We start from the raw sequence: 25,919 nt of genomic DNA, 5'->3' as shown, positions 1-25,919 counted from the left end.
ATACACTGGAGCGTGTGCTCACTCCTTCAAGGCAAAGTATTGTTGCAGCCGAGCCAGGCGTCACCTCCACCAACTGAATACCTGCAATCGCGGTGAAATATATCACCCGAGACGAGCACGGTGTGCGCAGCCCAACACGAGCCCAAAAGGAGCCCAATGGGCTCGCTTATGCAGGCCACGCCGGCCGTGAACCACTCGGCTCCAGCGTAGTGAGCGGGCGACAAGGGGAGCCCAGAACACTGAAGCGCTTAATGCGTGGCCGATAACGGGCAAGAAACTACCGCAGTGAGCGGTTCGGTACCTTTGGGTGACCAACGCGCTTAGTTTAGTGAAGCAGAAAAAACAATGTTCCAGCAGCGCTGGAAATAAAGGTCAAAGTCCTGTCTCAGCGAGCGACGCGCACTACCTTAAAGCAATTTACCCCAAATGAAGCCGTTATTAACAAAATCACAATGTGCATAAAATATGGCAATAACTCAGTGCAAATAAACATATGTAGCCAAGCATATGGTCATGAGCCAAAAGGGTATATCAAACAGAGTAATAACATTTGTGTTAAGAGCAATAGATGGGGCACTTATCTCTTGCTGTGAGCAGCAAAGAAAGAGGATGATGGAATTGTACTCAGGGCTCTTATGAAGGGCCAAGGCGGCGTTACCAATGCAAAGCATCATGGACAATGTAGTTTATAATAACTAATTGAATGTTTTAATTGGCTGCTCTATTTATAAAGTAAAGAAAGAGATAGCATAATCCGAAGACTCCGGTCCTGTAATAGAAATAATAATTACTAGCAGTTTGACGAAGCTGAGTTGCTTCGCCCTGCTCAAAGTCCCTAGACCACATGGTGGTGTTCTATCAGTGTAGCCATTGGTCATGAACACTATCCAGGCGAAGCACCTTTCCTGTTATATCTAAGAGACAAGGCCTGCCTCATTGTGACTACTATACAGTGTCCGATTGGCCACGGCGTCCCCCCAGATCAGACACAGATGGCGGCAGTTCTGTTTCTCCATGCCACCGCCTGATCTTTGGAAGAGGTGGCGCAGGTTTGTGTAAATAAATCCTTGCATAAAACTTTAAAACATCAATTTTACATTTCACTATGAGTAAGTTATAACAATACCTTTATTTGTTTTAGCTTGTTTGTTAAGCTACTGCTTTTTAACTTTGGAATGCCCGTTTTGCCTTGTATTTAACATAGTTTATGGAGGTTAAAAAAATATCAAAGTCTCGTCACATTGCTTGATTTCCTAGTGCAGGGTCGAGGCGTGCTCAGGAGCGAACAGATATAGCTCACTGATAAGTTTACAACCTAATTATTACCCATGTTCTCAAGAATTATTTGGTCACGCCTGGCTGCTGCAGAACCTTCTCTCTTCCAGCTAAAATATTCACTCTTACCGGGCAAATCGGTGTGTGCTTCAGCTTTAAGTTATTGTAGGAGCATGAGATCTCATGCTCATCACCGTCACTTATCTTGGCTCTCTCCACAGTAGTCATTGTTACTCAGGTCACAGGTCCTAAAAAAAGAAGTGGGAGGACGCTGACGTCACGAAAGGAAGTGACGTCAGGAAAGGTGGCTTGCACCCTCAGACTCATTGCCTCCCCTCGCTCACCCCTAAGCAAATGGAGCCACACACTCACTCTTTGGCCTTTCTGGGGCAAGATCTCGCCCAGAGAGGCCAAAGAGTGAATGTGTGGCTCCATTTGCTCCAGTTATCGAGCTCCCAGTAACATAAGTGGGGGAACGCCGTCCACCCGTGTGGTACCCGACTCGAGCCCTGTTGTTACTACACGAGAAATAAAGATTCACAAAGCAAAAGAAACCATGTCACTGACAAGCTCACTCACTGCTGAGAGCATCTGCCCTTTCTGCTCTGCTCAGAGCGCTGAGGTCTACGGATTGCCCCACTGACTCGAGCAGAGCGCCGTCTGTGAGCAGCTCTGAGCAGAGCAGCTGTCAGCAGTGTGAGTTCCTCAATGCCGCTTCGAAACTACTGATAAGGCGTCAACCCCAGGCAAGATTTTCCCGGAAGAGTTGGTAAGTGGCCTGTTACACTGCAGAGTAAGCACTAAAGAAAAAAAAAAGGTAGTAGGATAGGGGCTTTGCAGCAGTTTCAAGTTCTTTTTATAGCTTCTCCTTGCTGAAGTGAGTCATTTCTTTTGTTTATCTAATTCCATGGACTTGCTTGATTTTGCTTGCATAAAAGTGTCACACATTTACTGGTTGAATCTCACTCATAAGTACTGTGAAACCTTGAAAATGCCCCGGTTACTTACCGGTAATCTTCATTACTCCGAGTATAGTCTTCCTCGCCACATGACTTACAAAGTGAGCTTCAGCTCCACACCAGGACCCTCCAAAGCAAAAAGTCAGCCTTCCATGCCTCCCATCCCTTCCCAAGATGGCCGACCCATTACCACCTGACCCCTATAAGAGGCGGGCCGGCCCAACCCATCAACCTGAAACTACCAAGCACAAAACATGAAGCCGATAGCCAGACAGGGAGGGAGGGATGGGAAGTCATTTGGCGAGGAAGACTATACTCGGAGTAATGAAGAATACCGGTAAGTAACCGGGGCATTACCTCCTTGTTAGTCTTCCTCGCCACATGACTTACAAAGTGAGCACATACCAAAGCCAAGCGGCTTCATGGAAACGCACAAGAAAACCAACATACCAGAAGGGGAAGCCCACGAAGAGTGCAAACCCAACGGACCAGTACGAGTGGAAGGACCACCCAGGAGAGAGGCAACCACGAGCAGGAAGAACCAGCCCGGGACCAAAATACACCGGGAAGGCCGAAAACGCAGGCCCCAGAGACACGAAGGAAATCCGCTCCAAGCAAAAGCCGAAGGAGGACAGAGAAAGGCACAGGACCAGACTGCACGGAACCAAGGCAACCGCAAACAAGGACTGAATGAAAGAGGGCATCCCCACCACAGCGACCCACAAAAAGCCACAGCAGGAAAAGAGACGCAGTCTGACAAACACAGCAACACAGCAAAGTAGGCCACCACCCACGAGAGAGCCGGAGCCGGCTGCGGAACCAGACGAAACAGACAGACTGGCAAGAACCGCCAGGGAGATGAGAACCGGGACTACCGTACCCCCGGACACTACCCCACCCACCCCTTCCTGGAACCCATGGCCCGCTGGAGCAGAGCCTAACCGGCCAGAACACACCAGGGGAAAAAGGGGTGAAAGAGCCCAGGAACCAAGGGTCCGCTAGAGCAGGACCTCCAACCCGAGACCCACGTACCCACGTACCTGCTACAGCAGGCACCACTTACCTGACGCATCTGGAGAGACGCACGCAGAACGAAAAAAACAGGCTGATGGGCTGGGTCGGCCCGCCTCCTAAAGGGGTCATATGTTAATGGGTCGGCCATCTTGGGAAGGGATGTGAGGCAAGGAAGGCTGACTTTTTGCTTTGAAGGGTTCTGGTGTGGAGCTGAAGCTCACTTTGTAAGTCATGTGGCGAGGAAGACTAACGAGGAGGTAATGTCACACATAGACACTCTGAATACTTGACAGCTATGCAGTATGTGCGTCATGTCGATTAGTGCCCTACAATTTCTGGTGCTTTGCAGCAGTTTTAGGATCTTCTTAGAGTTTCACGTTGCTCAAATGGGTTGTAATTTCATCTGCATTGCTTTGTTTTTGCTCGTGAGAAAGTGCCACTCCTATTCATTGATTGTCACTCGTAATTACACTGAATTTATGAAAATGTCACACATAAGCACTCTGAAGCCTTGGCAGCCATCAAAAGTGTGTTTCTGAGAGACTGTGTGTGATTATGCTGCCATAATTTTATTTTTATTTTCAAGTACATTCATTCTTGTTTCGGCAGCGAAAATCAAAGGTGCGAAAGCAGGACTTTAAGCCTGATGTAAAAGAGGCTTATGACCCTAACTATTCAGCGGGAGATTTGGTGATATTTGCTAAGTAACAAACAGAGAGACTCATTCAAAGATAAACTAGAGTTTTTGTCTTAGCCAGAAATTTTTCCTGGTTGGAATGTTGCATATCGTTCTCGGAACATCGTTAAATACATCCAGGAAGGAGGTTCTGTCTTGCCGCCGTAAAGCCATACATCTTTAGGGCTGCGTGGCTGGGACTTGTGCACAATGACTACCTCTTTAACTACGGATCCTGTCACCATTTGCTCATGGATGGCAGATATAGGTCCTCTATGTATTAGCACAGCCTGTGGAAGCTCTCTGATATTTTACATGACATCTGATGGAACATGGCCCACATTGAGGAGATAAAGTCCTGCAGCTGGGCTGTGAACAGCATAGAACTGACCTATGGGATTCTGGAGTGTTTGTGCTATGTGGCTCCCTGTAGTGGCCAGCTCACCTTCAAATGCTTCATGTGTGACCTTTTGAAGGTCACTCTCCAAGGATGAGCTGGCTTAAGCTCGTGCTTCCCACCCCTGGTGGCGCTGAGGACCGCTGGATGTCATGCCCCATCCAGGCATATGCCAAACCACACAAGGTGAAGCATTACGGGGGACATCCACCAGGACTAGTACTAGCCCGGGGGAGTGAACATGATTAGTGGCTCTGATATTGGGCACATGAGAAAAGACAACCACTGTTGTCTACAGGATGTGGGGGCCCTGCAGCCCCTTCTAAGCCAAACTGACTTCTTAGGATCAAGAGCAGAGTAACAGGTGAGCAAATATCAGGGTGCCACTATTTCATGCCCCCTTTGAAGGGTTGAGCTCCTAATCCACTTCAACCCCAGGAACCATGACCATACCCATCGCTCTCCTAACCATGCACATCGCCCTCCGTCCCCTAGAACTCACACTGCTATACAGCTTTCATTGTGGTTAAAGGATATTATGATTTAACTACACTAGACCGCTTTAGAACTTAAACATTCAAGTACTACTTGAAAACAAGTGCATGCGTCTTCGGCATTCTCATACAAGAAATAATGCGTGCATTAAAAGTCCAGCACAGCAGCACCAAGTGAGAGTGCCAATGCACTCGCTTACCAAAACGAATTGGTCTGGCTTGCATTTTTATTTACAAGCTACACCTTTTGGCTTTGCCAGTGCTTTTTTGGCTTAACTTTGAACCTGGGAAATAGATAATTTAGTTGATTGGGGAGTATGGACACAAAGAGCCCTTAACAATGCATATTTGCTTGTTGTGAGATTTGACATTTGATTATCTAAAGTATGTGCTCTATTTTGTAATGAACTGAGGTACATGTGGAAGTGATTCGTTAAATATACCTTTTTAGGTCTATTGTTAGCAAAATAGACCCTACATGTTTGGGGCTCATTTCAGAGTTCAAACTGACCACAGACCTCTCTCAAGTGGCTGATGCAGATGAGAAGAGAGAACTCCTGATTGTTCAGGTGGGCCTTTTCCCTACTTTACAGTCTATTGCAGAACTGGAATTGACTATACCAATGCAGATGACCTTTCCAGGATCTTCAACTTATATGATAACTACCAAGGCAAGGGTTAGTTGCTTATCACCTTCTTTCTGGAAGGGGCCATGTAACAAAATGCCTCGTTATACATGATTGCTCTGAAAGTTTTAGTGTTATGATGCTGGTTTTTCGACTCTAATAGTGCACTGAGGCCTGCTAATTAGGCCTCAGTGTCAGCGTTCTAGCCCTTTAAAAAGTGTATGGTGCATTGACTACTCCTTATTGGCATAAGTTAACTTAAAGTCCCTAGTATATGGTAACAGGGGTAACCAGGGCATGCAAGTTAAAGTGTCCACCCAGGGTTACACAACTGATTGTGCCACCCTGAATGGGACAAGGCACAACATGGCTTCCAGTCTGCCACTGCAGGCAGGAAGAGCAGCTTTAAAACTGCTAGTTTCACTTGCCCATTTGAACGTATGGCAAGCCTAGACCTACCTTCATGATATTATAAACCACCCCTAAGGAAGGCCTACCTAGCACTTAGGCAGGGTGCTGTATAGTATTAAGTAGGGCATATATTTTTATTCATTCTAACAGTAAAAACCCCAAACTGCCGTTTTTACTGTGGAGGGGCTAGTAGCCCCATTGGCAAGCATAGAGTTCATGGCAGACATCTCAGCCTTGCTAACTTCTAAATGGGATTACTTAAGTTTGTACTTCAAAGTATCAAATTAATCGTGACATCAAACTCGCCTTCATGCCTAAGTTGGAATTAACGTCCCTTTTAAAGGCAGGCACATTTTTTAAAGTTGCCAGTCCGTTGCCCTATTAGTCCGGTGGCCATTCGCAGCTGCTGACCACAAGACCCCATTCACACTCCTCCCAGGAGGGTAGAAGGCCAACAATAGAAGCATGTCACAGTGGGAGGTGTTCTCTCCTCCTCGCAGTAAGTCACACAGGTTATTAGCCCAAAAGGCAAGCTTCAAAGGAGAAGCCCTATGCATGGGATGGGACTGCAGTATGTGTCGCCAGGGTGGGAAGTGTTCTTAGAAGGGCACCAGACCCTTGTCTCTCTTCCTGACCACTATCAGATGTGATGTGGCTGTCTATAGTTAAAAGTGCAGATTGCTCACTGTTCTTTGTGCTCTGTTGTGAATGCTCCCGCATGGAAACAAATAGGCTATGAGGAGCATCACTAAAGACAATAGCTGTGTCTGGCAGACAGCCTGTGACATACACATGGAAATGGACGGACCAAAACCTGTTCAGAAAAGGCATACTGGAAATCCTCTTAGCCTATCTGCCAACTCTGTAAAAGTGGCTGCAGATGACCCTGTTTTTCCCATTTCAAATTCTTGTCAAGCAAGGACAGGGTACGCCACAGAGTACTTACAGGACCACTGCGCAGCCAGTTTCCCAGGGGAGAAGAAACATTGCTTGGGAGTCTGATCTGAAGGAAGCATTTCTGACTTGCCCTGGGGTTCCAAGAAGACCTTGCTTGAGCGAGAGGTAAGGAAAGCACCAATCCTGCAGGAGGTGCAGACCGTTGGAACCAGGTGTAATCCAACAGAGACTTGCAGCCTGAGTGATCCACTGCTCAAGAGTGTGGATTGATCTGAGCAGCTTCGTTGGAGGAACTGTGGTACTGCCAAAGTGTGCTGGGTGGTCTCCATGTCCTATGACCGTTATCACAACCAGGGCACCTGAACTTGTGTGCCTTATAGACTGACACCATTGATGCAGGGAAAGGGATATCCCTGTGGCACTCTCTGTGCGCTAGTTAACATGGACAATGCAGCTGCGACACTGACACAGATCGTGCTGTGCGGTCCCAACTGCCCCAAGGAAGTAAAGACTACAATCTAGAGGTGCCCACCCCAGGTTACCCCTAAATGAGTAGAGAAGCCAGGTCTGCCACAGACATGCCCATGAGCAAGCCCTGCTTTCAGATAGAAGGCTATAACTTGGCAGTCAGTACTGAAGGCGCAGTCTGGCAGACATAAAGCTGAAGACCTCAGCGCCCGATCAGGGTGCTGCCACCTTGACCCAGGATGCTGCCTTGAATTGTATTGCCACGGTCCAGCACCTGGAGAAGTAGACTGCCAGCCACCTCTACCCAGGCTGACCCAATGACTCACTGAAGTAACAGGACTAGTCCAGCTGAATCCTTGAATCCCATCAGCATCGATTAATCATTAGAGATCAGAAGAAGGCACATGCAGAAGCTCCTGCCGTGGCCTCACAGAGACTCTGTGCTGTCAGCAGCTGCTATCTTTCTGTGCGCTGTGCAGAAAAGCCTTGCCCTCTATGGGTGAACCTACCACAGAGGGAAGGGTCAGTGCGGCTCCCAAACTACACCACTGCAGAGGTGAGAGTCTGAATGGAGCCTAGACCGCTTGATACTGTATTACCAGAGGAATTGGGGACGGAAGCTTCACCCATGCTACTAACTACTCCACATTAACCCTGAGAAGACTGAGACAAAGGGAGGAAGGATTGCATAGAGTACCTAGAGAGGAGTCGTCCCACTTAGAAGAATGAGACTCCCACCTGCAAGTTGGGTATCTCAGCATTAAGGTAGTGTGCAGTAATTTGCTTTCTGTGTAATTAAGTATATGACTTTTTATTTAAAGGACTACTTGACATTTTATAAGGAGAAGCATTAGTTTGGAAAAATATTGTTTTGTGCTGCTGGGGGTAGTGTTGAGTTCTGGCCCGTGTAACCCCACACAAACCTCCATATAAAGCATGGGACTGCTTGTCATTGCTACTACTGATAGTCAAGTACTGAAAGGTCATACTTGGCCCAGTAGGACAGGCACCAGGGCAGCAGAGGAAAGGACCCCAGCCCATGGCTGTGGCCCAGTCCTACCACCTGGCTCATGGGAAAGGATGCAGGCCAGCTCCAGTGGAAGAGTGTTCCAGATGCAAAGTGTGAAACTAGAAAATGATTGCCTTGGGGTTTCTAGTCTCTTGTACTTAAAGGCCTCCATTTTCAAGATTTGACTGCCGCATGATACTCCGCGCTCTCTTGAAACTGAGTTTGTCAGAAGAATATTTCAAAGGGTAGCGTCCATTGTAAGGTGGGCAGACTAATTTAAATACACAGAAAGAGAGCAGCAAGCTGGGCAAGGGTTGATACAGTCAAAGCGGTCAGTGCTCAGGATTGTAGATGATGATGAATATGATGATGATGATGCTGCAGCAGGACTCACAGAAGAAAAGTGCTGCCTGAGTCAAGTCTGGAGATCACCTACTGAGCCCAAGCTTGGAATTGGAATTAAATAATTTATGAACCTCAACAAAGGGATTTGAAGTTCGATCCCTGTGATGTAAGAACGCCTTTCTTCAGGGATTATTTTCATTGGTGCTATTTGTGGTGAGAGCATATTAAACTTGATGGAGAAGAAGTTATGTTAAGGGGTATTTATACTGCACACGTACACCAACAGGTCTCTTGGTGCTGGGTTAGGAGGCCACCAGTGACCAGGGTTCGTGTCTAGCTATATACTTGGGAGAAGAGCCATGTTTTCAGCTTTTTGTTTTTGAAACGCATGAAGTCAGTTTCTTGTCTGATGATAATGGGCAGTGAATTCCAAAATTGGGCTCCTTGTATGGAAAAGCGTGATCCTCCTGTCCGTGCTTCGGGGAGTATCTATGAATTCTAGTGGATAGGTATTTAGGGTCTGCGCTGTGGAGAGCTTTAAAACTGATACCACCTATTTTGAACCTGGAACTCTGCTCCACTGGAAGCCAGTGACGCTCCTTCATCATTGTCCTAGTATGGCAGTGCTTAGGTTGTTGATAGACGATCCTGACAGCTTGGTTTTGTATCAACTATAGTCAATAGCTTTGATTACTCGCAAGGCCTAGATAAATTGCGTTGGCGTAGTGAATTTTTGAGAGGATCAAGGCAATGATAATTTGAATGCTGGCCTCTCTACTGAAGAATCTTCTAATTTTCCCAAATGTCCGTAGTTGAAAAAAGCAGGCGGACATGACCGAACTTACCTGGAATTTCATGGATAGGTCTGCATCAATTTGTATGCCAAGACTTTATATCGTACTCTTAGGAATAGGTGCAGAACCAAGCTCCATTGGCCAGTGAGCAGGAGTCCAGTGGTTGAGTTTATCATTGGGAATGACCATCTCTGTTTTTTCAAAGTTAAGTTTTAACTGATTGTAGTCCATCCAAATTCTAATGAGCAACACGGTGTTCCTTAGAGACTCCTTATAGTCATCTGACTCATCAATTGTAAAGATCAGCTGCATCTCATCCGCATAGTTGTAGATTTTTACCAGTTGAGTGAGCCTGCCATAAATTGGGTGGCTACATTTTCCCTGCATGTTGTCTCTAATATTGTGAATGACGTGCATTGATGAGTAAGGTTCAACATGCACGTAGATGAATGTGGAAACATGGAAACTAAACGTAGTGTCTTTGTTTGCAGTGACACTTTGCGTGTCCGCATTTCAAGACCTTTCGCAATCCACCCGAATTACTTGTAGTGATGAATATAACCGAATGCTGAGAGTACTAAGTGGACATTGAAATGAAATCTCTTTGTCTTGGCGTAAGAGCTATTTTTAAGTTTGAACCAAAACGCTGCTCAACATTTCACAGCCGCACAGTGTACTGTTCCATAAATAGACGGCAGACACACTAGCCAGGGAAACGACTTCAGAATGTTATTTGAAGTGCGTACTTTTTTGAAAATGTGGTGGTGTATTGCATAATTCCAATCATTTGCGTTTTATCTGGTAAATAATTAGTTAAAAATAAGAAGACGACAGTAGCCTCTAAAAATTGTAAATACGCTACAGAATTTCAAAGTCATAGTTGTATTTCCTGCGATGGCCTCAGATCCACAAAACAGTGAATTATACATTAGCCAGTAGGCTATGGTGTGGCAAGTGTGTTTCGGCTTTGTCATAGGTAAAAAGTAAAAACTATATGATATGAAATGCGAAGCTTTGATGTTGTTTAGCAAACTCATACAGTATCCCCTTCACAATGGTTCAGTTCAGAGGAAAGTTGTACTTTGGCTGCCTTTTGGCAGAAAGTTAAAAAAAAAATCTAACTAATGAAGATAAAATCAAAATCTGCTCTCAGTGTTGCATGCATATGATGCTGTATGCATGGTCATACATTAAAGAAAGAGGCTGTGATTTCCAATTCTGACACACGCCTTGAGATACGAAATTAGGTGTACAGTTGTATAACTTGATCAATGATCTTCCATAGTAACATCCGTTCTTTCAATCACAGGTATTGGATCTGTGACCCACTTCATGAGTTGCTGCAAAAGGAGCTTTTCCATGCCCATTGGCGCTCCACTGGAAGCCCCTAGTGCACTGCCTGTTCCTTCTTCATGGCCGGATTCCATGAATCTTGACCAGTTAAAGTTGTCAAGGTTACCCCGCAGGAAAGATGGCACAGTGGTGAGTTAAACAAAATTGCAGACAGTACTTGATCAAACTTACTTAAAATGCATCAATCTGAAAGTAGGTTTCTTCGTCTCTCACTGCTTTTACTGCAACTTTAAACTTTTGGGTGCATACGTACAGTGCCCTACCACTTGACACTTAATGAATACAAAACCTTTGAATGCTTGACAATAGCTGACCCAATCAATCAATCAATCAGGGATTTTAAAGTGCACTACTCATCCGCAAGGGTTTAAAGGCGGTGTGGGGCGGTAGGGGAGGAGGAGCATTCGAAGAGCCAGGTCTTGAGGTCCTTTCTGAATTGGTGCAGTATTGGGCTTCGATGGATGCAGTGCAGGATTTTGTTCCAGGTCTTAGCCGTGAGGTAAGAGAAGGATCTGCCACCAGCTTTGGTCCTGCGGATGCGGTTGACCCAAGGCCAGGGCGAGGTCGGCGGAGTGGAGGTTTCTCATGGGGGCGTGGAAGAAGGTTCGATTGTTAAGGTATCGGGGTCTGCTGTTATGGAGGGCATTGTAGGCGTGTGTGAGCAGTTTGAAGGTTATTTTTTTTTCGACAAGGAACTAGTGGAGGTGTTGGGTGGTGTGGTCATGCGGTGAGATGTCAAGGATAAGTCTGGCTGCGGCGTGCTGGAGTTTGCAGAGGAGTTATTTGTTGATTCCGGCGTAGAGCGTTTCCGTAGTCCAGTCTGCTGGTGATGAGTGCGTGGATCATGGTCTTTGTTGAGTCAGGAGGTATCCATTTGAAGGGCTTGCGAAGTATGCGGAGTGTGTTGAAGCAAGTGGAGGACACAACGTTGATCTGGTGGTTCATTGTGAGTGAAGAGTCATTATGATGCCGAAGTTGTGTGCGTGGTCAGTTGGGGTGGGTGGATTTCCGAGGGTGGGGGGCCACCAGGTGTTGTCCCATGCGGAGGGGTGGAGCCAAGGATGAGGACTTCTGTTTTCTTTCAGTTGAGCTTCAGGCAGCTGTTGCTCATCCAGGTTGTGATGTCTTTCATCCCTTCTTGGAAATTGCACCTGGTGATGTCTAGTTCCTTGGTGAGGGAGAGGATGAGCTGGTTTCGTCTGCGTATGAGACTATGTTGAGTCTGTGTTTTCGGGCGATGGTTGTGAGGGGGGCCATGTAGACGTTGATGGGGGTGGGGCCGAGGGAGGATCCTTGGGGTACTCCGCATCTGATGGCTGTTGGTTCAGAGAGGAAGGGCTGGAGTTTTATTCTTTGTATTCTGCTTGAAAGGAAAGATCATATCCAGTCTAAGGCTGTTCCTTGGAGACTGTGTTGAAGGCTGCTGAAAAGTCCATTAGGATGAGGGCTGCCGTGTGACCTTGGTCAAGGACGGCGCGGATCTCGTCGGTGGCGCCTATGAGGGCGGTTTCGGTGCTGTGGAATCTGGATTGAGAGGTGTCTAGGATGTTGTTGGTTTCTAAGAAGTGTGGCAGCTGGGTGTTGATAGCTTTCACAATGACTTTGGTGGTGAAGGGGAGCAGTGAGATGGGCCTGAAGTTCTTGAGAGCCGTCTGGTCTATGGAGGGTTTCTGTAGGAGGGGGTTTACTTCAGCGCGTTTCTAGTTGTCGGAGAATGTTGCAGTCTTGAGCATGGCAGTTGCGGCCCTGTGGAAGATGGGTGGCGTGCAGGGGTCAGAATGGTGCTCCGGAGTGGATGCTTTCAATTGTCTTTACAGTGCCTTCTGTGGTGAGAGGGGTCCAAGTGAGGAAGGTCTGTTGGATGGTGTTGAGGCGGTGCCGTGGTTTTGGTCGTCGAAGTTGTCATAGAGCATCTTGATCGTGAGGTGGAAGAACGAGCTGAGGTTGTTGCAGAGGTCCTGGGAGGGAGGGACGTCGGTTATTTCGCTGTTGGATGTAGCACATTCTTGTATGATGGCGAAGAGTTCCTTGGAGTTTGGGGAGTTGGAGAAGATTCTGTCTTTGATGAAGTTTCTCGATGTTGATTTGATGAGTTGTTGGTGTGCCGTGGTGGCTGCCTTGTAGGCGGAGCGTGCTTCCTGGGTTTTGCTGTTTCTCCACGTTTTCTCCAGTCACCGGCAAAAGTACGTGGATTCTTGGAGGTCCGTTGTGAACCAGGTGGCTTTCGTGTTGTCGTCTCATGGTGTTCTAGAGAGGGGGTGAGAGTGTTGGCGCAGTTGGCAAACCATCGGTGGAAGTTGCTCGTCACTTTGTTGGAGTCAGTCGTAGTTGGGGGAGGAGTGCAGTTGAGGGCGGAGGTGGGGTGTTCTTCTGAGACTGTGTTCCATCTTCTGTGTGGTGGGCGTGCCCTTGTTTGCGGTGGGTTTCGAGAAGGAGAAATGGATGCAGTGGTGGTCTGTCCAGAGCGGTTCTGTCGGGTAGCTGAAGCGAATGTTGCTTCCTACGGCGATGATAGGGTTGAGTGTGTGTCCTGCTGTGTGAGTGGGGGTGGAGACAAGTTGCTTCAGTCCTATGTTGGTGAGGTTCTCCAAGAGGGCAGTGTTGTTGGGAACGCTGTGGTTGGTTAGGTGAAAGTTCAGGTCTCTTGAGCAGTATGTAGTCCATGGAGACGAGGGCATGGGGAGCGATGTGGTCTGCGATGACGTTGGTTAAGGGTGTGCGGGGACTGGGAGGTCTGTAGACGAGTGTTCCGCGGAGCGTTGTTCTAGGATTGGGCTGGATCTGGATATGGATGTGCTCCATGCGGGGCGAGGCATCATCCGTGTTGGTGGTGGTTAGTCGGAGGGAGCTTTTGTGGACGATGGCAAGGCCTCTTCCTGGGCAGTTGGGGCGATCCTTCCTCAGGATCTTGTATCCATTGGGGATGGTGGTTGTGATGTTGGGTGTGGAGCTGGCGTTAGTCTAGGTCTCTGTGAGGGATGCGACGTCGGGTGAGTGAGTGTTGAGGAGGTCCCAGATTTCTACGGCGTGTCTGTGCAGGGAGCGTACTTTGAGGAGAATGCAGCTCAGTGGCATGTGTGTGGTGGCGTCCGGTGGGTTGAGGTGGCTGCCTGAATCCGCAGGTGGGTGAAGGTGCAGCGGCAGTGTCGGCAGGAGATTTGTCCCTGGGTGTTGCTCAGCGTTGAGAGCTGGCAGTTGTTGTTGTTGCTGCGTCCAGGGTTGAGTGCGTAGAGAGTGCTGAGGTCGTAGCAGCGGGTGGTCACGGGGACCAGGGTCCTTGCCTTTGGCATGCCAGTGGCCGCCATTAAGTAGGGGTCAAGGGGAGGGTGAGCATCTGGGAGGCAAGTGGCAGGAGTGGGAACTTGCTGGGGGGGTGCCGCAGTGGAAGCAGCGGCGGGGAAAAGGCTACCAGAAAAGGGCAAACATGAAAGGGAAACCAGAAAAAGCATAACAGAAAAAGGATGACAGACAGAGCGGACTAGCAGAAGAGCAGGCTCTTCCACTAGACCACCAGTAATAAGGCGCAAGCAGGAGCCTGCGGGTGGAGGATGGCCTCAAACACCTACCTGATGCTCAAATTGGTGGTAACGGCAGTCCCTTAATGGTGGAACTGCGTGAGGGGAGGGCAATGACTGTTACCAGGAAGTCAGAGGTCTTGCTCTCTTTTGGGTGAAGCGACCACCATTAAGTAGGGGTAGGGGGAGCAGCTGGGAGGCGGAGTGGGAACACGCTGGGGGGAGGTTGCAGTGGGAGCAGCAGTGGTGGGGAAAAGGCAACCAGAAAAGGGCAAACAAGAAAAGGCAAAACAGAAAAAGACAGATAAGAGCAAAACAAAAAAAGGATGACACACAGAGCGGACGAGCAGAAGAGCAGGCTCTTCCATTAGACCACCAGGGATGAGATGCAGGCAGGAGCCTGCGAGTGGAGGAGGGCCTCCAACACCTAAGCAAAGCTCCGGTTGACACGAAGGGCAGTGCCCTAACGCTGGAGCTGCGCAAGGGGAGAGCGCTGACCCTATTGTAATAGCCGATCTATTTTCGTTTGAGCATTTCACACCGGCATCAGTTTCTTTCTCTTCATGTGTTGAAAAGTGAATCTGGAGCTTTGTTCCTTCTTTTGTCAGTCTTTCGACCACTCCGAAAAGGAAATTCAGTGTGCAAGGTAATCATGTCCCCTCTTAAAAGCACAGGCTTCAAACGATGCTGTGACTGCAGAAAACTGATATACATCATGGACCCACCCAAGGTATGTCTTTGGGCTTGAGGCACAACTCTAAGTCATGCTATGAGTGCACACTCCTGCACCTAAAGGCAATCAGGGACTATAAAATTAAGCTGTATGTTGCCAAACACAGGAGGAAGTCACAGGCTTAGCGTACCTCCCGCTCTCCATATTAAGGGCATGGACCTGCGCCCAATGCTTCCCCCTTAAGAATTCTTCTTTGCAGTCGAAGTCTAACCAGAAAGGTAAAAAAGTGATGCAGCACTCAACCCCATCCAGCCACTTTCTATCAAATAAAAGTTGTGAGGGCATAAAAGTACCCTGCAATATGGCTCCCAGTGTCTGATTAAGGAGCTGATTCCACAATTGGTCCTAATGCGCTCCCTAGGCTATCGGCAACACCACAGCAAGCCCAAGGCCTTTAAGAGGCCAAGCTGCATATATTTGGTACTCTTCTGACTCACTCTGGCACGACTTGGGCCCCCAAGGATCCACAGTAGCCCTTAGTCGGATTGCCAGCTGCAAATCCATCCTCTGCATTGTCTGAACCCTGTGGACCAGTCACAGATCAGCACCAACTCCAGTGCAGACTTGCACTCTGGCTCTGAGACCTGCATCTGTCCCTCTTTCATCAACACCGGTGCCATTGGTGCAGAGGAGAGTCCGTTACGAACTCTGATGTCCAGCCTGAACCAACTTCTGCTTGACCCCGACCAAGGTTGCACTCCAAATCTGCCTTGGCGCATCAGGTCCCCATAGAACATGATTCTGATCCTATGATTCCACTGTTGCAAAGGAACCGTCAGAGACTCCCTTGTCTTTTTGTCTCCGACTCTGACCATAGCTTGCCACCACCCAGAGATGACTATGGTGGGGATAGGGATGATTTACCGCCAGCCCCCCACCCAATTATGATGAAGCTGATGATAGTCTTTATGTGGCCTTACAAGAGGCCAATAAACCTGATGTTTTACCTAATATTGGGTTGAATTCCCTCACGTCTTGAGCTCCCAAAAGAAGAGAGGACTTTGTTGCTGTGGTAATTTGGCAAGCAACTGAGGTATAACTGCCTTTTGATGAAATCACACAGACGTCCTTACAGAGGTTTTGCAACATGGGTCAGTTTCATCTGAACCCTTGCTTCCGTTCAATGAAGCCTTTACTGACACCTCACTGGGCACCTGGTTGGCGCCCTGTCCTTGCCACCCGGTTAGTCTCCAGGTGACCAGACTCCAAAGACCTGCTACTGGTGACCCCAATTTCTGATTCCCTTGCACAGCAACCAGTTCTTGTGTATGTCGTGGTCCACGCTTCCACCAGCAGGGGGAACCCTGATCAATTCCCTATGACCCCCTGCTTAGGAAGTCATAGAGGACTGAGGCGTGTTGAAAGTGAGTGTTCTCTTAGGCTAGCCTAGCTTTGAGGGTAGCCAGTGCTGTTTGTTTATTGGGCTGGTATGCACATGCCATCTGGTACATAACCAGCAATATCTTGCCAGCTGTCCCGGAAGAACTTGGAGCCTCCCTGGCTCAGACCATTCAAGATGCTGCCAAATATGTGATTCGTGCTGGCCTTGATTACTGATTGTTTGAGGTGAGCAGTTGGCACCAGTTTACTGCTTCATGCCAATGTGTGGAAACAATCCACAGGAGTCATGCAGTTCTCCCTTATGGATTAGTCTTTCACTGGCTCATGCCTTTTTGGTGAAAAATCTAATTCTGCCTTAACATTCTTTAAGGAGAGTAGGGCCACTGCACACTCTATGAGTCTTTCAATACCTGTCTAACAGTTTCATCACCAGTTCAGGAATTTCTGAGGATACTCCAGGAGGGTGCCACACAGGCAGCGTGTAGGTCACCAAGGGCATCCGTACTCCCAGTCCTTCTCCCCTATGGCAACAACATCCAAGCTGCTTTAGCGTGCCCTTTGTGATGCACAGCAGCTCTGTGTGAGGCAAGATCCAGTACTTTCTTCCAGGGTGGTGATCCGTCACATCAAAAAGATGGGACTTCGTTTTGCATGGCTTTACTCTTCTGGGTTTGTTTTTGCCCCACTGTGCTTTCCTCTCACATGAGAATGTCTCTCAGACGAGCATATGTCCATTCTAATATGAGGTGAAAGCTTTACTCTTCAACTAAAACATTGAGTGTTTCAGACCCGGAAAGAGGGGCGGGTTATTACTTTTGTAATTCCCTCATGCCAAAGAAGGATGGAGGGCTTTGGCCTATAATTGATCTTAGCCCTCTGAGTGTCTTCTTCAGGACAGATTAAAAATGCTTGCATAGCTTCTGTCTGCCCTGAATCCGGGCAACTGGTTGGTAGCCTTGTGCCTGCAGATGTGTATTTTTGTACCCCGATCCTGCTTTCCCACATACGTTACCTGCAATGCAAGGTAAGCCAGGAGCATTTTCACTTTGCTGTGCTCCTTTTTAGCTTCACCAGTGCCCCTTGGGTGTTCACGAAACTGATGACTGTGGTCGCTAGCCATCTTCGGAGGTTGGGGATGCCATATGTTTTTCTACCATGTTGACTGGCTGTTGAAGGCAGGCTCACAGCAGCCATTTGGGGTTTACCTCCGGACATCCTGGTTCTTGATCAATGAGTAAAAGTCGCACCGGACTCCTTTGCAGGGGCCTCCTATTATTGGAGCTGTCTTGGCCACTGTGCAGTTTAGAGCCTTCCCCCCGTTGCAGTGTGTGCAAGACATTTTGGCTATGACCCTGATGTTTCAACCTCTGTCCTGGATCTTGGTGAGAGCAGCTCTGAGGCTTCTTGGCCTGCTAGTCTCCTGCATCCTGATTTTCGACTTCTCCCCGTGGCATATTTGGGGTCTGCAGTGGAATGTGAAGTCCTTGTGGGCCCAGCACAAGGCAACTGCTCAAACGCCATCCGGTTTTGGTAGTGACTGCATGTGATCTGCAGTGGTAGCTGCTTGACCACAATTGGACCAGCAGGAGACCTCTCTTCTTTCCTCACCTGGAGCTGACGTGGTGACAGATGAGTCACTGCTGTGTTGGTGAGGCCACCTGAAAGAGGTAACCTAGCTCCATATCAATTTCTTTGAGTTGTAGGCCATTTGTCTAGTGCTGAAGGCTTTCCTGTTGTCCTCCAGGGGAGGCTGGTACAGGTCCTTGCAGACACCACCACCACCACCATTATCATGTGGCACTGAAACAAGCATGGCTGAGTGGGTCCTGTGTCAGTAATCTCTGCAACTCTGTGGTTAGCTGGGTCTTCAGGGCATCTCCCTGACAGTGAACCACCTAGAGAGATCCTTGAATGCCAGGGTTGACGAGCTAAGCCAGAGGCACCTGGTGGATCACAAATGGCATCTGCATCCTGAGGTGACACAGGGCATCTTCAGACAGTGGGGGATACTGTGGCTACATCTTTTCCCCGCCAGAGGGTGTATGATCAAATTTGTTTGAGGTTTCTTGGGACAAAGGAATGAAAGGCAGTTCAGAAAAAGGACTTTGATTAAGTAGATGGCCCTCTGCATTAAGTTTGGCTACGCATTGACCAAAAAGTAACCTCTAGAAAGTCTGAGAACCGAAATTGTAGATCTGAATGCTGGTACTGACAATTGTTTAGTGATTAGCGTCCAAGGGCCAAGATCGAGTCAAGCAGTAAACTGAATTCTGCATGCATTGGTGGGTATTATGTGTGGCTCCTGGCTGTTACTTCCAGGGCAGAAAGAGCCTATGCGGAGCCTCACTGCACGACTTAGCGCTGTGTGGGAGCACTGGTATGAAAGTTCCAGTATCAAGTGTAGCACTGAGGACTAATTTGAAGGTGAGGAATGTGTGGTTAGAGTATGCACCAGAAAGAGCACTACCAAAGGAAAGTAACTTGTTCATCTGGGTAGCAAACAGCACTTTGATTATGGGCTTCCTAGGAATATGGCATGAGGCCTTAGCTTTCTATGATGGTAGTAAAAACTGTTTATTAGGCTTGTAGCTTTTAGTTCTTTTATGTAATCATTTATGTTATTACCAATATGTTGCAGCTTAATAATTTTTTTTTTTTTTAAATTTTATTGAATGCAGCATTAAAGTTGGAAAGCTGCATAAGTATTTTGTGCTTCTCAGAGAAACAATGTATACAATGTTGATTAATTAACCAATAAACAAACGCTACATTTGCAAAGACATTAAGGTTTCAAGCAAAAATCGCATTTGTTACATGTCACAGCAATTTCAAGTGGCATGCGTTGACTGACATTACTTTTTAACCATGTGAGGTTTGATTGTTTTTGAGATTGGTACAACAGTCTGCATCTTAGTTTTCTTAAGGAGCCTATCTTTCTAATAGCCTTATTGCTTGCAGTAGTCACATTACTCTTAGCTCAAGTCATCCTCATCCCAGTCATACGTCATGAGGTTCTGCATCTTTTCACTGAGATGTATTTTATTATTTGGTGTACATCCATTTAGCCATTTTTGAGTGTTTTTTTGTTTAAAAAGGTGCTTCAGGTGTTCACGAAGGGGTTACAAAGTTAGGTATATGTGAATGTGAGTTCCACGGTGCTGCAATAAAAATAGACCCCTTTGATCAGCTGAGGGAGCCTTTTCTCTCCCCGCCCTTTTCCGTACTGCGTGACCAGTTCTTGCCCCGGAGTACCTAGACATCTGATTAGCTTACTATAACTTGGAGACAAATGCTTCCCCTATTACAGGGTTCAGAGACTCCTAATAGAGATGACTCGGCCCAACCCATTACAATCACTGAAACAGAGGAGGTCTGCAAAGAGATGAACCCTTCAAAGACACCCGTGCATGAGGACTACCCTGTGGAATATAACTGCAATAGCAGTCGCTCCTTTATCCCTGGCTTGGCCCTGGTCACAATTGTGTTTCTGCAACCAGGGTGCACTCTGGAGCAATGGTGCATCATATCTCCCTCATAAATGTGGATCTCAAACTCTATACTAAAGGCTCTATACAAATAGACTGCTCAGTGTGATAGCTTCTATGGTCCACCAGTGCCAATGAGGCTTTATACCACACAGTACCTAATTCTGCATTCGTAGAATGCACACTGCTCTAGCTCAACCAGGCACCTAAATAGCCGTAAAACCCTCATGCTCATTAATTTTGCGAATGCTTTTGATTCCTTGAATTAGGGGTTTTTGTTCAGGGATGCTGCAACAAACCGCCATGTCATGACCACCGCGTAAGGCCCACATGGGGATAATTCCCCTGCTGTGCTGGGGGGCGTTCCATTAAATGGGCGTCATCATGAGCACAGTGCCACCGTGCTGCGCGATGAGCCGAGCTAGTCACGAGGACCACGGCGCACCGCGGGGAATTAGCCCTTCGGGGAAGGGGTTAAGCAACATGTGGCATGGGTTAGGTGGGACATGCAGATATTAGCTTTGATTTGGTATGGAAACCGGATTACCCCATATGCAAATAGTGTCCTCTGCTTCCTCTCCTGCCTTCACATTACAGGCACCCAGTTTATTCAAATGTTGGACCTGTATGAAGAAGGCTAGAGGCTCAAGGTTAACTGGGCTAAGTCCCTCTTGGTTCTAGTTAAGGTGGGGGGGGGGGGCAGAGAGATCACAAACTGGTAACCTCGCCTCCTGATATGAAGACTTAGCTTTAGTTACCTGGGAATCCATATCGCCTCTGACAGACGTAATGAGTCAATGGTTCTACCGAGGTTCTTATGTTTTACAAAACCTTTCATTCTTGCTTCCTCTGAGGTGGTTTAGTGAAAACTTGTCCAAGGTACGAGCATTCATTTGGGGGGAAACTCTAGCCCGCCGTATAGCCTTTAGTAAATAAATGTATGTAGTCTACTTACGATGGTGGAATGGGGATTGCTGACTTGTGCCTGTACTACCAGTCTTCACAGGTCCTGGTATTTAATATTTGGCACAATAAGGGTGGCCGAGTTCCTCGTTTCGAGCCAAAGTGGCACTAGGTGGCCAGGATAATATACTAGGTTTGATGTATGGATTCTTGATTACTCGTTCTCTCCCAGAAGTTACCAGTTTGTGTGCTATTGGCTTGGAGGTCGGTCCTAAGAGGGATAGGTTGAGACCGCCGAACAACTCCAGAGACCCTAATGTGGTGTGGAGGCTGGCTCAACCATTGCGCAGAAATTTAAGGGTTCGGTAAATTGGAACTTTAATGGGGGCTGGGTGGCATTCTAATCACATGAAATCCTTTCAGGACCTCCAATCGGTATTCGAGCATTATAGGTCTCAGGTCTATAAATATAGCTCAGACATGCCCTGTCATAGCACTCTCCATCTTGGACAGAGGTACCTGAATTCATCCCACTTGAGGCCAAAATCCTAAGGGCTCCTCTTGGAAAAAAGACGTATATCCCACATCTTTAAATCCCTAATCATTATTTTCCCAGACTTAGGGAGGCATGGGTGGGTCACAGAGGGGATAGTGACGGGAGAGATGCCCAAATAGCCGCACATGAGCTAGCATACCCCCCTGATTGATACTTATTCGGTTGACGTATCTGCATGTTACGTACCTCACCCCCCAGAGGCTGTGGCAGACGAAGATGATCTGTTTGCACAGATGCTTCCACTGCTCTGACACTGGGGGAGACTTCTTTCATGTGGTATGAGGGTGTCTGCTAATTGTGACATATTGGGCTAAAAGTTTAACAGTGGAATCCTCCCCCAGCATTAGGCTTTTTGGCATTGTAGAATACTTCTGGGGGGGGCAGAGGGCATGCTGTGGGAAACTCTCCCTACTTGGTGTGGGAACCCTGATTACAAAGCAAGACATTGCTAGATACTATATTTCTTCAAAGCCTGCTTCCTTTGTGGAATGGCATATGGCACCACATCTCCTGAACACGGCGAACAGGACCCGACTTGGTCCTTTTAAGAATGCATGTTCCCTGATGAAGGCTATGATTAGCCAAAATGCATTGGATAATGAATTAACATGTGGTTGGAGTGCAAATTAACCCAAATTGTAAAAATAAAAACCTTGGATTACAACCCATGAAATTGTGGACAGCTATTTGAACCTTTGAACCTTAGAGCACAAGCTTAGCAGTAATCAGATAAATCCCAGTTGGGGGCACCGCTGTGACCAGGGGACGTTCCCCATTCAGGGGCACGCTTTCACACAAAACAGGAAGAACACATCTACAAAGCAAGAAGCTCTCTGCAAACGCCACATCATTTGGGGGTAATTTGGGAGCATTATGGAATGATGGGCTAAAGACTTTGTGGGGTTGTAGTTATGGTCCAAAATAATCTGTCACTTTTTACATGAAATGGCTATAAAAGTCATGCACAGACTATTCGTAATATTTACTAAAAATCAATTATTATAGGAAGGTTGATTTTTAATAAATATGTTGGAAAAGTAACTTTTAGAAAGTTACCTTTTACCGGTCTGAATCTTCAGCAGGCTAATTAGCATTAGCCTACTGAGAGCTGGACTGTCGGTGCTTGGCCTTAATAAGGGGGTAAAACTGCTTCCAGAGAAGAAACATTTACCTCTGTATTTCAAGGTTTTTGTCTTCTCTTTGGAGGTAGACTAGTTAGGGTGGACCTAGGAACCTCATTAAGTTTTAAAGGAGACCTCCCTATTACAATTAAATGTAAAGTGAGACCTGGAGAATGCAACCATTTTTTTCCCAGTCAAGCTTGGCCCAAAAAAAACAGATGGGAGGGAAGCTATCTCCAGAACTGGTTTGGAGTGGATACAGGGATGTTCATTTCTCTGACCATTTCTCTGGGTGGACACAATAGAGCTGTACAATCCGGGACCATGGGTGTATTTCTGCACCATATACTTTTTATCCTGACTGCTTGTTAATAGGAGTAAAATGCATAGAGTTCTAACCCCAACAAATCAGGGCAAAATGTAATTTTGTTGTTTCCTACAGGCCTTGTAATTAAATAATTCAGGGTAATACAGATATTTATACCTTCTGTAAAAAAATGGTAATGGAAAAACACTTAAGTGGAAAGATTTTTACATTATTTCTACTTGTATTTTCATTTTTAGGATTAGTATGGTAGAGGAAACTGTGAAGAATCAATTGACAAGAATACATTCCCTAAAATGAGATTTTTTGTTTGGCTTTAGCTTTCCAACGTTTCCTTGCTAGTTAAATGATTTAGCACAAGCTTGCACACATGGACCAAAACTCTGAAAACACTAAATCCACCACTGTAAAGCAGTTTTAATGTTTTAAGCTTTTTGCTTTCTGCACAAAATAACACCCCTTTAGCACACATTTTATTGGATAAATAATGTACTTTTTGTATTTTCTACAGTTAAAAGAAACAAATGTGGATACTATTTCCTTCACAGTCTCCCGCGGACAAATGCTTGAAATACAACTTTGCATCTTTTTTTATTTTAAAATGTTATAAATGTTGGAATGTGGGTTAATGCAAGATTCAGGAGGGCTTGCCGTATGAGGAGATTTATGGACATTAAAATAGGGAGACTTCTTCATGACAAAGGGCACTGCTTAGTTACACTGAGATTGTTCAGCAGTGGGGGAAATAGAAACATTGCTCTTAAATCTCCATCATCCAGTGCTTCATGCTCTTATGAGCTTCTTTGAGCCATTTGGCCTGACCCTAAGTGGGTGCACTTCCCTTGAACCTTCTAGCTGTAGGTACTTCTTCATCTCACCCTGATCATGAGAGGTAAAGGGTAGGAGTATCTCTAGAAAAACGATTTAAAATACAGTATTCCTGTTTTGCACTTTCCTTCCATTTATTTTTTGAGGGAAATGAAACCATATTATTTTAAGTCTATTTACCAAGGGATGATTATGATCTGTATGATCCCTTGTGTTCTCATGGCCTACAGAGATATTGCAACACTGGAAAATAAGGTTTATATCTGCAGTTTGCATGCAGTCTCAAAAAGCCTCCTCAGTACCTGCATGCCCTGCATGAACATTGACTTTGAAATGATACTTCCGATTGTCAACTCACCTTTTGTTGTGAATTACTCACTCCTTCCTTTCCATCCTCTGCATGTCTCCTCTCTCTGATCACGACATACTTTAACCCGCAAGCATGTTTGCCTTAATCTCTATTATTGTGTCTCTACAAATTACTCTCCCCCCATTTCAACCATCACAACTTCTCCTTTAAAAGTCATACTCTTACAACCTAACCATAGATAATCTCCTGCAGCTCATCTATTAATAGGGCCAACCAGTGCAAAAATTCACATATACCCCTCTCCCACTAAAGATAACACTTAACTCCTATTAGTGTATTAGGTACTTCTGTTCTTCCCCCTGACATTCTACCAGCTGATCATTCTGAACTCTTAAAATGAAATTATTCTACTGGTCTATGTTCGTGCTTGAGTCCAGTGCTGTGTAATTTGTTAGAGAGACAAAACTGCTTTGCACAATTTTTATTTACTTCTTGCCTACCATTTTTACAGTATATTGAGAAAATATGTTCCTTTTATTTTTATTATAACATGAATTTAAAACATAGTGGCTGTTGTTGCACATCATAGAGTGGACTGTAAAAATTAATAATGACTCAGAAATGTCAGTGCAGCGTTTAAATATTCTGATGTGCATGCCATTCTTAATGTGAAAAGCAGCGGTAATAATAGAGATTTCATATTTTTCCAACTTTGCTACAGGTTGATTGGGCGATTGTAATTCGGAAAACATGGGACTTCAGTGAAGACGGTGCTTATAAGTGTCTGGAAAACTTTCTTGATGATGGTAAGAAAATATTCAATTAAAAACAAGCATTGGAAATGCAATAGGTCTCGCATTAGAAAAGATGGAGCTATTGGTCTTGTAAATGTTGTAATTTGTTAACTTATGTTTTAATTTTGTTATTGTAAATGCCAATATTTATAGAATTTGCAAATGTGACACCTATAGCATTATTAAAGCTACATGTTTAATTTTTCACTGACGTACATGTATTGATATGACAAATCCTAATGGCTTTTAAATGTTATAAATAATTAATAATGACATAATATTTTTGTAATGTATAATGGCACTACCTTAAAAAAAAAATCTGTGAGATTATGTGTAGCGTATTGTAATTATTTTATAAATGAAGATTAAAAGTGTAATAATTTTTTTTTGTACTGTTGTAATAAAGTTATAAACATTGATACATTGCATTTTTGCTGAGAACTGGGACTTAGGGAGAACCCTTGACAGCATATTTTACGCGTTAAATATTTCACAATGGCACGAAAGGCCATATTCATAAAAAGTGTGTCAGCCGTGAGCTGTAGCGAGGTTAGATAAATGTTTGATGGGAAAGGTCTCTGGAAAAATCGCATTTTTAATCAGGATTTAATGATGGCGCAACGGAACACTTTCTTCCAGACGGACCAGTTAACCTCTTTAGAGCCAGCAGGTCTACATTCAGCACGTCGCCTGGGGCCACAGAAACGGTGAGAAGAGCAGAGGCGGGAAAACGAGAAAGAACACTGGAATAACAGAGAGAAACAAGTCTGATGATGCGAGGCACAAATGAATAGAAAGGCGTGCCGCGCGATGCGTGGGCAGAGAGGAGGCAGGCGCTGGAGAGGGAGAGGGTGGGCTGCCTGCAGCTCGAGCGACCATATGGAGAGGGAGGGGGGTGGGCTGCCTACTAATGCAACGGGGTGGGGTGGGTGGGGGAGCGGAAGGGATTACTTTGAGATGTGATGCCAAGGCTCCAGTGGGGGCAAGGGGCACAAAGCTCTTGGCATTGCTGTGTGAGGGGCTCAGTTTCCCATCAAACACCTTTATTAAAGCCACTGGCTGGAGTTTAGGTTCCTGAAGAGATTCCATAGTCGATGTCCGGTTTTTGTGGAGTGATGTCACAGGAGCCGGGATACTCACCACTCCAGCTGTCACAGCTTCAGTTTCTGTCCGCCAATCGAGTAAAGCATTTCTTGTACCAGCCAATCTTCACCATTAAAAGGAAAGACTTCACACAAAATCCATGCCAAATGATAGACCGCACAGACTATGAATGCGTCAAATGCTGAG

The 25,919-nt window shown here is 46.2% G+C and overlaps 1 protein-coding gene across 1 annotated transcript in view; it reads left to right on the top strand.

Moving 5' to 3' along the window:
* The window catches only part of LOC147674001 (uncharacterized), a 124,399-nt gene that overhangs the window by 20,538 nt on the left and 77,942 nt on the right, over positions 1-25,919 (top strand). Inside the window, exons 3-4 of the mRNA XM_086945088.1 lie at positions 10,675-10,847; positions 24,557-24,641. Coding sequence (XP_086801214.1) covers positions 10,675-10,847; positions 24,557-24,641 — 258 coding nt within the window. The remainder of the gene's footprint in view (positions 1-10,674; positions 10,848-24,556; positions 24,642-25,919) is intronic.

Source organism: Lissotriton vulgaris, chromosome 12 (genome assembly GCF_964263255.1).
Source record: "Lissotriton vulgaris chromosome 12, aLisVul1.2, whole genome shotgun sequence".
NCBI classification, from domain to species: Eukaryota; Metazoa; Chordata; class Amphibia; order Caudata; family Salamandridae; genus Lissotriton; species Lissotriton vulgaris.
Note: the sequence above shows the minus strand (reverse complement) of the source record. Positions and strands in the feature narration are given on the sequence as shown.